The sequence below is a fragment of the Nematolebias whitei genome, chromosome 14, assembly GCF_014905685.2.
Source record: "Nematolebias whitei isolate Nwh7 chromosome 14, NemWhi1, whole genome shotgun sequence".
NCBI lineage: Eukaryota > Metazoa > Chordata > Actinopteri > Cyprinodontiformes > Rivulidae > Nematolebias > Nematolebias whitei.
In genome coordinates this window covers 32,899,100-32,913,356 of record NC_056511.1, presented here as the reverse complement: position 1 = coordinate 32,913,356, position 14,257 = coordinate 32,899,100, and the positions used below count along the sequence as shown (strand labels likewise).

Below are 14,257 nucleotides of genomic sequence, written 5' to 3'. Positions count from 1 at the left end.
GGCCTAAACATTGGTTGTCTGTTAGCAAAATATCTCCTAAGCCACTGAATGGATTTTAACAAGACTCATAGAAATTAATCTCTGGATGTATGCCTACATCTGTTGAACTTTTGGAGTCACCTGGATTCAAGGTGGGTGTCGTAGCTAATCGAGATTTAGAAACACAAAAATGTCTCTAACACAGTCAGTGTAACAGATAATGAGCGAAAATTTAGTGTGGTAGTTGAACAATTCGCAACACATAAGCCAAGTTCTACACATTGCAAAGCATCTTAGTTTATAACTTTTTGTTAGAAAAATATCTTGTGAACCACTGGATAAAAAAAAAAAAAACCTTTCAGAATATTTATTTCGTTGTCAGTGCCACTTGAATTGTAATCTGTCAAAGTAACAATACCCCGTTTACCAAAAACATATCAGCTGATAGATAATCTGATGCCTAAAACACAAGAAAGATCATTCTTTTACTGCCCACAGTTGGAGAAAGCACATCCACATTTTGCCTCCTCCTCCTCCTCCTCCTCCTCCTCCTCCTCCTCCTCCCTCTGATCACCCAGACGGAGCAGACCGTTCATCGCTCCCCTCTGCAGTTCCCCCAGAGATGCTCCAGAACAGAACCGAAGGTGTCCGGGTTTTAATCAGGACAGAACATGAAGCAGCAGTTTGTCTGGTTCAGTGTTTTCACACTAAACGAGATAAAAGTCATGAAGCTGTGAGGGACGTGGACTAAATATTCTGTGAATGAGAAGAAAACAAGGGAAGCAGGTGTAGAAAAAGGTCCAGATGTTGATGAAATGACGTTGTTGCTCAGCTCTGAAATCTTCAGGGCGTTGCAAGAGTCATTCTTAAACAAAAAAAGTTTTTCCCCCCTTGTAGCCTGGATTTTATTTTGAGTTTTAGCTCATTATATCTAACTGTAAACACTGAGTGCTGAAAGACTGCTGAAATTTGCTAATGCAGCTGAAATGCAGACGTTACAGTTAATAAAAGCAGAGCGCTAAAAGCTAAAGGTAATAAACTGATAGCTAAAATAGCAAAAGCCAAACTAAAATAAATAAACTATACTAAATGTGACCAAATGCTAGCTAAAAGTGGCAAAATGCTAGCTAGAAGTTAAAAATAATAAAAGCTGGCTAAAAATAAGCTGAATGCTACCTATATACAAAAAGCAAAAGGCTAGCTAAAAGTAAAAGAAGGCTAATTTAAAGATAAAAGTGGCAAAATGGTACATAGAAGCTAAAAATAAAATGCTGGAGTCTAGCTAAAAAAAACTAAAAGGAATGCTAAAAGTAAAAAAAGACTAATCTAGAGGTAAATGTGACAAAATGGTAGCTAAAAGTAGTAAACAACTAGCTAAAAGTACAGCAAAGTTTAGAAGCCAAAAGTGACAAGGTTTTAGCGATAAGTGGTAAAAAGCTAGCTAAAAGTAGCAAAAGTGTAATAAAAGCAAAAGTAGCAAAATGATAAACCTAAACAATTAAAAGCTTGCTGAAATAGCAAAAGGCTAGCTAGAAGTAGCAAAAAGTTTGCTCAATGTGACAAAATAACAATTAAAAGCTAACAGTGGATGAATGAAAGCTAGAACCTGAACCTGAAAGTAATAAACTGCATACTTTTTTTTTTCGGCTCCTCTCTTCTTCACTAACTCGCACAAAGACTTGGCAATTCTTTTTACGCTGGATCTCCTTCCTGACTCAACCACAGACCACCGAGCTACCGCATCCCCCTGTGTGGAGCAGAGAGCTGCCATCTAGGGCACCCTGGGGAGCAGATGGTGGGGGTTAAGAGCCTTGCTCAAGGGCTCATAATGGGACAAATGAGGGTGAAGACAGGTGTGGGTGCTTCACCTTTCCTACCCACATTTTGATGTTGTTGGTACCGGGAGTTGAACCAGCAATCTTCCGATCACAGGCCCAACTTCTCTAACCTCTGCGCCACCACTCTTTTGTCACAGCTACATACGACAAAAGAAAAATAAAAGTGGCAGAATGGTAGCTAGCTAAAATAGCAAAAGGCTAACTAAAAGTAAAAAAAGCCTAATTAGTAGCTTAAGGTGGTAACTGGTAGCTAAACAATAAACTTCATACTAAAATTTTCCAATAGTTAGCTAAATGTGTCAATAAGAATAGCTAAGATTTATTAAAAGCTTAAAGTGGCGAAATTTTAACTACAAGCTAAAATAAATAAATAGTTAGCTAAAAGTAGCAAATAGCTAGCTAAAAGTGTCAAAAGTCTTAAAAGCACCAAAATGGTAAATAAAAGCAAAGAGTTTAAACTGTAGCTACAATAACAATAAGAGACTAGCTAAAAGTAACAAAGTGTAAAGAACTGTTTGTTCAGTTCCATTGTATACGTGAAAATAACAACAAAGACCAAACACTTTTTATGAGGAGTTGGAAATTATTTTATTATTATCATTAACCTTTATTTAACCAGGCAAATCCCATTGGGATCACATGATAGGCCCGCGGGCCTGACGGCAGCCTAAACAGGCAGGAGGAAACTGGAGTATCTGGAGAAAACCAACACAAACCCAGAAAGACCCCAGGTGCAAACTGGGAATTGTACTCAAGTTCTTCTGTCATGCTGCCCAAAAGCAGAAGCAGGTTAACTGTGGAGATGATGGAGGAGCAAAGGGAGGACATTAGTTATCCTGATCAAAAATGGTACAGGGGGAATTAAATCAAGCTGAAAAAGGGTCTCAAAGCAAAAACGGAAGAGTCACGATCAGCTGCTACCAAGCAGTTTGAATCCATGTGACCCTTTGAGCCGACGGACACCTCCATAGGGTTTAATTTACACTTTACATGTTTTTAAACAGATGCGATTATTTCAAACCTCAACGCTCATACGGTCGTCATCTCTCTGACTTCACTTCTCCGACTCATTGGTGAGGACTGAACGATGCCTCACTGTGGCCAGCTGGGCTCCAGCCACAAAACCCGGGTTTGTCCCGGTGCTGTTATGCACACACGAGAGTGGCAGCGTGTCATACAGGAAGTGACAAATGGAGTTCTGCTCGCCTCAAGGCAGCTAATGGTGATGCACACGTTCCTGCAGGCATACAGACAAATGTGCCTCTTCCTGTTAGTCAGGCACATCCAAGGTCAGCTGAGTTTGTTTTACCCATGAGCTCTGCTCTCTGTAGGCTGCTGCTTTAAAGGCTCTACTCTTCTGAGCTCAGGTTACTGATTGGTTCCATAAATGCACACAAAGATTTTTATCAGCTGATCTTTAAACCTTTAGTACACGATGGGCTGCAGTGTAGACGTTACATGTCCAGTTATGTAATTCAAATAAAACGGTGAATAAAATGCACTGAACTCAGCACACTGTCTTCACTGTAGTCCAATTTGTTTCAAAAGGAAAGGCAGAAATGAGCTAATAAGACTTAACAGTCCTCAGATATTGTGAATGTCTGGCTCTTTTAAACATCCCAGTCTAATTCAGTCATTAACTTTTAGAATAGTAGGCAGGAGTCGTTTCCCAACGTCCGCACATAGCTGTTCTGTTCGGTGAAAATGTTGGTGAAGGCAGACTGTTTAAACACTGATCACTGATGAAAATGTCTTACCAGCTTCACACACACACATGAAATAAGTTATGAAATCATGATTACCAGCACCTGTCATTCAATTTTTGTTGAGCAAGATAACACAATTTTCAAGAATTTAATAAAGAATTATTTCACAATGAATTCATCTTTATTCTTTATCTTGCAGCAGTCCCAGCGGAATGCACGCAGCTCAAAAACTTCTCTTTGTTTTCTCTAACTACAGACAAGATCATAAAATCTGACTGACATCCAAAGCATCACACAGTAGTCCCTCATTTATCACAGGGGATCTGTACCCTGAAGACCTGCGATAAGTGAAAAACCGCAAAGTAGGAATAGTGGTAGGGCTGGGCCTTATCATATCGTTCACAATAATACCGGTAAAAAAAAAAGTTGCCCAGGCAAAAAAATAATATGATATGCTAATTTCATGACGTAATACGTCAGGGTGCCCCGTCCCTTTAACAGAACCGAGCGCACCGAATTGCGCACCTGTTGGTACTGGTGTAACGCTAATTAGCTGCGCGCAATACTAGCTAGCTAAAAAGCTAAAAACAAACAAGGTGCGGCTCAGCTGTCTCTCCGCACCCCGCTCTAAACTGCAGGTACAAACACGCACAGGTCTGTCTCTTGAGCTCCACGGTCCATGGAGCAAGAACAGAGTCAGGTGATCAGAGACAGAGCATCAGAGAAATGAATCATTCCTGCAGGAACAGAGGAACTGAAACACCACAAGCTTCAGGGTCAGCTGATCACCTTGTTACAAGTTCTGGAAGTTATAGCTCATTTAAAGGCAACATATATTTTGTTGTACGTTACATTTATGCTCAACAGATCATAAGCTTCATTTTATTTTATTTATTTTGGGAAACTTCACCTGCACTTTAGTTTTTGTGGTGGATTTATTGATCTATATTTTGTGCAGACTTTTTCAATCTAAATAACAGAAGGATCTTTTTTATTTTTATACTTGGAGACTGAATACTTTACTAAATAAAGTAAATTCAGTAAAATTACCCCTTGTTTTTTTAATTTTATTTTATATAATACTGCAAAGCGACATGTTAATTTTGTCAAATAACTGATTTGTGTTTTTTTGGTTATATCACGAAATTTATCGCTATCATCAGAATGCTCTGAAATATCACGATATTATATTTGAGCTATATTGCCCACCCCTAAATAGTAGTACAAGTAGTAAGTACCGGTAGTAGTTCTATCTCTATCTCTATCTCTATCTCTATCTCTATCTCTATCTATCTCTCGCTCTATCTCCATTTCTGTCTGGCCTGGCCTTGCTAAATAATTTATTTTAAATAAAAATTCCATGCTGATTATGTGGCTCATCCATCAATCAGCCAATTGTGTCATGTCCAATTTTATTTTGAAATCCCCCCGATAGAGCGAGTCCGCGATAAACAAACTGCGAAATATCGATTGACTACTGTATTGTGAACATTTGAATAAGATGGTTTTAACCTTTAACTTTGACTATTCCAAAAAAAAAACAATCACTTTATTTTACTTTTTAAAAATACTATTTTAAAAATATTTGTTCCACAAAAATAGTCAGTGTTTTAGAGCTGTCTCAGCCTGAAATAAAAATATCTAATTTAATTGATTCTTTAAAAAAAAAAAAAAAATTCTTTATTAAGCGTTTTTTTGTTTAAAAACTCAAAACTACAGGGACTTTTAAAATTGACAAAATATTTATTTTAAAAGTAATTTCTTTTTTTAAATCCATTTCCCTCCATAAGTATGCCCTCTGGGTCAACATCCACAGCCTCATCTATTCTCTAGAGCTCAGAACTGATGCTTGGTTCTGTTGGCCCAGTCAGAGTGGTTCTGGACCCCCTCCTCTGAGCAGAGTCAGACCTCCTAGGGGGGCTGGGTGCTCTCTTCCTCTTCTAAAACAAATCATGGTCACTGTCTTCATCAACAAAGTCCTCAATGTCTGACTCAGATGTTTTTTTCCCCTTCATGATCCTCTCCTCTGTCTGAGAGGTTTGGACTCAATGGTTCCGTCTTCCTCTGAGTCTGCATGTCTGCCAACCTCACGTTCAAATATCATCTCGTTTTGACTCAAGCACACTAAAACCAACTAAACTAAATACTAAACTCGCTAAACTACACCCTAACTATAAAACCCAAACATGCTAAATATCTCAAATCTCTCAAACCTCATGACTCACTCTCGTTCTCACTGTGACTTTATCGCGCAGAACTCTATTCAACTTCCGCGTCTTTTTCTTCTTCTCGTAGATTTTTTGGCACTTGAGAAATACCTTCGAGCTTCCGGCTGAAAGGAGGAGGGAGGTTATTTATCGGTTCGGGGGTGGGAGGTGAAAGTGGAGAGTGATGGGGGTGTTTTGTCCCTGATACTGCCAGTCTTTGCTGCAGCCTCTCGCTCCAACGCGCTTCAGATATGACAACAATTTTCAGAAAAAGATGTGGCTTGGATTATTTATAATAACTCTGGTTTTACTTGGCCTATCAATACAATTTAAAAACTGGTGTTTAGTTTGAAGTCCACTTTGGACAAATTAAAATGGAGTCTCTGAGAGGCTGCGTCTTTCCCACTAGAGTAACTGAAATGGGTCATGTGACTATTACGCACCAGGGCATCTATTGAAAAACAAACAAAAAAGTCAGTTAGTGTAGGCGGCGCCAAATAGAGTTGCACTCGGGTCAAATAATACCATACCATACCATACCACTTTATTTATAAAGCACTTAAAACAGCGACAAGGCCAACCAAAGTGCTGTACAGACAAAACAATAGGTAACACACAAAGCAATATACAAAATTAGGTAAATCAGAATATAGACATAAAAACGATGCAGATAATGACGACTAACCAGTGTGTAGCATGCAGGTTCAAAACACAGATCATCTGGTGTTGAAAGCTACTGAATAGTAGTGAGTTTTTAAACGGGACTTGAAAACCGAGAGGGAGGGGGCCTGTCTGACAAGCAGAGGTAACTCGTTCCAGAGTCTTGGTCCTGCTACAGAGAAGGCCCTGTCACCTCTGCACTTAAGACGAGTTCCTGGAACTGTGAGGAGCAACTGGTCCGCTGACCTCAGGGAACGTGGTGGGACATACGGTTGTAGCAGATCAGAGATGTGGGGGTGGGGTGGGTGGGAACTCTTCAGTGATTTGTAGACATACATCAGTATTTTGAACTGGATTCGAAAGTGAACCGGTAACCAGTGCAGGGAGGCCAAAACTGGTGTAATGTGCTCTCTTTTGCCTGTACTGGTTAAAAATCGGGCTGCTGCATTCTGGACCAGTTGTAGTCGTGCAATGGAGGTCTGACTGATACCAAACAGGAACGAATTGCAGTAATCAAGCCTAGATGTAATGAATGCATGTATTATTGTCTCCAGGTTATTTTTGGTCAATATGGGCTTCAGTTTAGACAGCCGCCTCAGTTGGAAGAAACATGATTTAACAATCATGTTTACGATTGTTAAGTTTCAGGGAAGGGTCCATTATCACTCCCAGATTAGTGACTCTTTGTTTTTCTGACAGGGTTAGAGCGGAGAGGTCGATGCAGTGGTTTGTGATCGTGTCGTTGGAGGGAACAACATGACTTCAGACTTCTTTTCATTGAAACTTAAGAAGTTTAAAGCCATCCAGTCCCTGATGTCAGCCAGGCAGTCGAGCAGCGGTTGAATTGAGCATGTACCATTGTGTCTTAGGGGGAAGTAAATTTGACAGTCATTGGCATAGAAGTGGAAGGGCATGTTGTGTTTCCGGAAAATAGCACCAAGCGGCAGCAGGTATAAAGAGAATAGGAGGGGACCCAGGATGGACCTCTGCGGAACCTCCCATTTAAGCTCTGCCTCTGCGGAACTAAAATCCTTGCTGGAGACACAAAAGGATCTGTCAGTGAGGTAAGATCTGAACCAATTGAGGGCTGATCCTGTGACACCCACCCACTGCTCTAACCTAGCACTGAGGATCTCATGGTCGATGGTGTCAAAGGCGGCCGTGAGGTCCAACAGGACAAGCAGCACAGAATCACCAGTATCTGTGGATCTGAAGATGTCATTAAAAACCTTCAGCAGGGCAGTTTCAGTGCTGTGAAGAGGTTTAACGCCAGATTGGAATAGCTCTAAGATGGTGTGACCTTCCAGGAAGCACTTCAACTGGGACTCTACTATTTTCTCCAGTAGTTTAGAAACAAATGGGAGTTTGGAGACAGGCTGGAAGTTGGACACGACTGAGGGGTCAAGGTTTGGTTTTTTCAGGAGAAGCTGGACAGCAGCATGTTTAAAGGATTTTGGCACCACGCCAGTGGATAAACTACTGTTTACTATATCAAGAATGGACGGACCTAGAGTGGGAAAAACCTCCTTTAGTAGTCGAGGGGGGACCACATCAAAGGGGGAACCAGAAGGTTTCAAGCTGCATATGATCTGCTCTAGAGAAGATAGAGTGATGGGTTCAAAATGGTGAAATGGAGCTACAGATTGCTGTGGGATGGATGGGTCATGAGTTGGAGGGGAAATGAGAGCCCTGGTGGTCGCAATTTTTTCCAAAAAGAAATGTAGGAAATGATCACACAGCTCAGTCGAGGCTTCCAGAGGTGATGGTTCAGTGAGGTGGAGAACAGAGTTTAGGGTGGAGAAGTGGACACGTGGGTTGTGAGAGTTTGAGGTAATTATATCAGAGAAGAATTTGGATTTAGCAGCTTTCACTGTTTTCTGATAACAGCGCCAACTCTCTTTAAGTATTTGAAAAGAGACCTGCAGCCTGTCTTTCCTCCACTTGCGCTCCGCCCTCCTACATTGCTGCCTATCGACCTTGGTGACATCACTCAGCCAAGGTTCTGCTCAGAGTTTTGATTTTCTAGCTTTAACAGGCGCAACATGATCCATAGTCTTTAAGCAGACAGAGTTGAACTGGGATGTCAGTTCCTCAGTGGTGGTGAGAAACACCAGGGGCTGAATTATCATTTCAGAGTTATAAACATCTGTGTAACGTGTGGCAGTGAAATGGTTAATTGCCCGGGTGCTACGTGCAGGAATGCACGATTTAGGAGTTAGATGGGGGAGGGTGAACTCAAACTGGACTGGCATGTGGTCTGAAAAAACATTATCACCAATAGCAAGATTACTAACAGTCACATCACGAGTTAAAACAAGGTCCAGTGTATGTCCACGCTCTTGGGTGGGACCGTTTACATGCTGCGTTAGATTAAATGAGTCTAATAAATCTAAAAAGTCCTTAACCAAGGGCTTCTCAGGACAACACACGTGCAAATTAAAGTCCCCAATAATGAAAACATGATCATATTTTAGTGTGATTTCAGCTAAGAAGTCAGAAAACTCATTTATGAAGTCCTTAGATCAAGGTGGGCGGTAGACGAGTGCAAATAACGTCGGAGGTGAATGTCCGAGTTCAAAGACGCTCAGCTCAAAGCTGGCACGGGAAACTGGGATGGGCAGTTGTTTACAGTCAAAAGTTGATTTGAATATTGTTAATAATCCACCACCGCGCCGGCCTGATGGCCGTGGTGCGTTAAAGTACAGACAGTTCGGTGGCAATAATTCCGTCATGGCGCTGGACTCACCTGGAGACATCCAAGTCTCTGTGATGCACAGAAAGTCTAACTCGAGCTCTTGAAAGTAGTCCCTGAGGATAAAAGTTTTGTTGGTAACAGATCTTGCGTTGACCAAACACATCCGGATACTGTCCAAAGTGGAGCCAGCAGCGGTGGAGTTAGCACGCGCTAATGGCCGCAGATATTCAATAACAGCCCCTCCAGGTCGGTCCGAGCGGTGCACCGGCTGACAACTCCAGTTGGTTACCTGGTCCGGGCACGCGGGAAGCTGGCGATGGAGACCATGACCACCGACTGAAGAGGAAGATGCAGTGCGCAGGGCTTTAAGCTTCACCAGCTGACCAGCACGTTTTCCCCGGCGTCTGAAGCGATATCTCTGGGCATGGAGGTGAGGAGCCCAACGGAGGTAAGCTGGCACATCCGCCAGCTGGGGGGGGGGGGGGGGGGGGGTCCAGAGGTACGCTGATAATGGTCCAAATAAGCGACATCAGTGACAGAAAAACGAAGATCCAGAAACTGTTGTCGGTCATACACCAGCAGAGAGTTGATGTCACAGATGAGAAATGCAAAAAACACCAATAATCCGAACACCATATGCAGAGGTGGATTGCAAGCCATGCACACGGGCGCCATCTTACCGGAAGTCCGAACCAATAATCTGAACCAACCCGGCCCCAGCCCACAGGCGTCATCTCTGAACCCCACCCGATCCGATGAATTAACCATAATTACAGGTCCAAACCCGAAACCCGCCCTCCCAGCATTTTTAATTAAACTTTCACCACTTTCCACCCCCTCATTCCTCAATATAAGAAAAAGAAAGAAACAACTTGGAGCCTCCCAGCATCTTTCATCCCTCGTAATTTATTTAGAAAGCATTATTAAGTGAAAAGTATCGTCAAGGGCAAACTCAGCTTCATTGTCCGAACACAGGCAAACCTCTTCATGTTGGTTAATTGGACCATCAAAATTTTTTAAATAAAGTACCAGATTTCTCTGTTTTATTTTCAGAAAAAATGTTTTGCTTCAAATTGTCCCTAAAGTCAGACCGTTACCATAAATGATATTATTGTCTGCATACAGTGTTACTGGTAAGTGTAAACTATTTTATTGAAAATGGTACATACAAGAAGTTATACTGAACATGTTTGCATTATTTCAAGGAAAACTCACAAAAATACATTCTGAAATGTGGTCATTGGTATTTCTGCAGTCATTTGCACACTTAGTTAAAATCATCAGAGCAATCTGTCCAATGTGATGTCATATTTTGTTTAAAGGGCCTGGTGGTCATGTGTCAAAGTACAGCCTCGGCTGGTTAGCAGAGAACAGCTATGAAGAAAAGGAGCAGGCCACTATCCAGCCACGCATCCTGTGGAACGCAGACATTTATAAGAATGCAGACATTCCATCAGCCAAATGGGACAAGTTCATGAGCTGCGACAGCGAGCTGAAGAAATTTCTCAAGAACTACCTACTGTACGGGATCGCCTTTGTCGACGACGTTCCGACTACAGTAGAAGCTACTGAGTTGGTTACACAGAGGGTCAGTCTCATCAGGTACCAATTCTTCCTTTTGCCTTTTTAAGTCTGTCATTTTAGTGCAGCAGTTTTTGTTAAATAGCACTTTCTTACCCGAGTGTTATTGCCTGTCATAAGGGAGACTACATTTGGGAGAATGTGGTGCTTTACATCAGATTTTTCCAGAGGAGACTCTGCCTACAGTCAGCTGGCCCTGGACCGTCACACTGACACCTCCTACCTCCAGGAGCCATGTGGGTCGGTACACAGACTGGGTTTTTAACATATTCTAAATGTGTTAGCTGTAAAATTAATATTAATATTCCTTTATATGGCAGTACCTTCTCATTCTTCCTGCAGCATCCAAGTTTTCCATTGTCTCAAGCACGAGGGCACTGGTGGACGGACACTACTTGTAGATGGGTTCTACGCCGCAGAGAAACTGCGGCAACGGTCACCTGAAAACTTTGAGCTGCTTGCCCGAGTTCCCATCAGGCACGAGTACCAAGAAAGCACAGACGGTCACCGGAACCACATGACGGGCATCGGTCCAGTGCTTAAAACTTACCCCTGGAACAACGAGCTCTACCTGATACGGTGTGAAAGATGAGATTGTATGGTCTCTGTATGTTCCTAAACTTTCTCTTGTCTTACCAATAACTTTTGATCTGCGCAAGAAAAATTGACAAATATTTCATACACATATACTGTACATCATCACTAGGCAGAGAGTCTCACACTTTTCATCATCCCAGCTTCAAGTTCAAGGTCCCAATTCAAGGTCAAAGTTAAAACAAGTTTTTTGTTTTTTTTTGCTTGTCCCACCCATAACTTACAATTTGCTCAAGGTCATTTAACAAAACATGATATACAAATGCACCCGCACTAGATGGAGTATCACACACACTTTTCATTACCCCAGCTCAGGTCACAAATCAAGGTCAAATGTTATACAAGTTTTTTTTCTTATCCATGCTATAACATCTGATTCGCTCAAGAGCTTCATTCACATATGCATCATCACTACACAGCATACCACATTTACTTTTCACCCCAGCTTCATGGTCAAATGCAATACAAGATCTTTGGCTGTCCATACCATTGTATAATAGTTTGTAGATGGATGTATAATGTACCATATGAAGTACTTTTGTTTCATAATTCTTAGGCTATGCTCACACTGCAGGCTTAAAGGTGCTCAAATCTGATTTATTTTTGCTTTTATGCAACCCACCTGATTTATTTATGACAGTCCGAACATGACAAATCAGATTTTCTTTTTTCCCCCTCCCAAATCCGACCCAGATCTTTTTCATATGTGGTACTAATTCAGACCCATATCAGATGTTTTTTAAAGCGACTTCAGGCTGAACGGTCATATTATCAAACTTGTAATTGAAATAGGGGTACTCCGATTGATCCAAATATTAATAACATAACTGACGTCATGCAGTTTAAAACTTGGAACTCCCCACGTCTTCAGCTACAAAAAAAGTCCAGTTGTTTTGTTGTTTAATCTATTTTTTTAAATTAATCATACAAAAATATCAGATCTGAGCAAAACTCTGAATTCAGCTTTATGATCTTATTTCCCCCTTCAGATATAACAACTATGATCGATCAGTGATAAACACAATTCCCCATGGTACTGTCCAGTGCTGGTATGAGGCGCATCGAGAGCTGACAGCAGAACTACGGCGTCCAGAAAACGAGCTCTGGATTAAACTTAATCCAGGCAAAGTAAGAATTACAGTCTTGAATGCAATGTACTAAGATCTTTACATTCAAAAGCATCCTGACTATAAACATGTTAAACTTCTTTGTAGCTCATGAAGAACTAAATTCTAAGAATGATCAAAATGTGAATCACCATAATTTAAAAATGTTCCCCTTCTGTTTTCTCCCCGAGGTGGTTTTTATAGACAACTGGAGGGTGTTGCATGGGAGGGAGTCGTTCACCGGCTTGAGGCAGCTCTGTGGATGTTATCTGACCAGAGACGATGTCCTCAGTTTGGCACGTTGCCTCGGTCTGCAGGCATAATCATGGACGTCCTTTCATTTCCTTATCAGTCGGCTTTTAATAAAGGTGTAATTACATTTGCTGAGGTTTTTCTTACTCCAGGAACATTTTCTGTTCAGTGCCCTGAGATGACTTCTGTTGTGACTTGGTGCTGTATAAATAAACTGAATTGAATTGAAATGCTTTATTTTGCTCACGTGCCTTGCATTTGGAATTATGAAGGTTTGTAGGAATTTGTGTTTTATTTTTCTACAGTTTTAAGTGTGGATTTTTGTTAACAGTAATGGAAACAATAAACATATAAATCCTGAAATACCTTTGCTCATTGAGCTTTAAAACTACGTATTGTTGTAATGTGACTAGTACAAATGCAGTAAAAGTACAGATAGCTGAATGGTAAGCTAGGATGTTGCCAAAACAAGCCGTTGGCGTTCAATCCTTTGTAGGTGGTGAAAAATATGGGCAAAAGAAATTACCTACAGTCATCCTAGCCCATTTACAATAAACTTTACACCACTTTGTGCAAGTTGCACAACTCTGAAGACAAAATGTGTGTAACTTGGTGCTAATGTTAGCTTGCTAAAAAGTTTCCTACCTTGAAATTTCGTATAATTAAAAGCACACCTGTGCTTGCGTTTTAAGTGTCAGGTGTCAAAATATCAGCCTTAAGACTCTCCAAAATTCATACCAAACTAAATTTTTTAACTGTAGGAGGAAACGCCAAATCCATTGGTTTGGAGAAACAGATTTGTTCTGACTGGATTGATGAGCTCACAGCTAGTTGAATCTAAGAGTAGCCAAGGCCAAAAGTGGATCTCTGTCAACCTAAAACCATTCTAATCTCAAAATTTTATAGCAGCACCTTAAGCTTGCACATTACAGAATTATTATTTATTTTTTATTTTTTTTACAAATTATACAGCAGTTATGAGCAAATGCAATTAGCAGCAGCAGCTAGCTCGTGCTACAGACTAACCCGATAAGGGCACGTCAGATGAATTATTGTAAAGTCCAAATGCATGCTCAATAATTTTGGACAGTAAATCTAACTAGAGAAATTGCATATCCTGCGAAAATGCATGTGTGAATGCCTTTTGCTCAATAATTATCTTAAAACAGCTGAATAGTACCTAAAGAAGCATAAAAAGCTTAAATTAGCAGAAGGAAGCAGAAAGAGCAACACGTTTCCCAATTAGGCTAAAAGAAGAAAAATGAGCGCAGAAAGGTTGAAAAAAGCTGTAATTTCACAAAAACAACAGAATAGTAGCTAAAACAAGCAGAAAGAAGCTAGTTACTAGAAGGAAGTGGGTAGAGCATGATTTTGCTGAATTAGGCTGAAAAAAGTTGGATTGATTAAAAAAAAAGTGGAATTAGCTGAAAAACCTGAAATTAGCATAAAACAGCTAAATAGTAGCTGAAATAGCAAAAAAGCTGAAATGAGCAAAAATAAGCACAAAGGAGCATAATTTGAAATATCTGAAACGATCTGAAATTTCAAAAATCTGAAATAAGCAGAAATAAGCACAATAAAGTTGAAATTACCTGAAAAAAGCTGAAATTGGACAAAAACAGCTGAATAGTAGCTGAAA

General features: G+C 40.7%; 1 protein-coding gene across 1 annotated transcript in view; it reads left to right on the top strand.

The window, feature by feature from the left end:
* tmlhe (trimethyllysine hydroxylase, epsilon) overlaps nucleotides 1-12,689 on the top strand; it is a 13,268-nt gene extending 579 nt beyond the window's left edge. The window contains exons 3-7 of the mRNA XM_037687664.1: nucleotides 10,408-10,687; nucleotides 10,787-10,906; nucleotides 11,009-11,245; nucleotides 12,250-12,388; nucleotides 12,558-12,689. Coding sequence (XP_037543592.1) covers nucleotides 10,408-10,687; nucleotides 10,787-10,906; nucleotides 11,009-11,245; nucleotides 12,250-12,388; nucleotides 12,558-12,689 — 908 coding nt within the window. The remainder of the gene's footprint in view (nucleotides 1-10,407; nucleotides 10,688-10,786; nucleotides 10,907-11,008; nucleotides 11,246-12,249; nucleotides 12,389-12,557) is intronic.
* The last annotated feature ends 1,568 nt before the right edge of the window (nucleotides 12,690-14,257 follow it).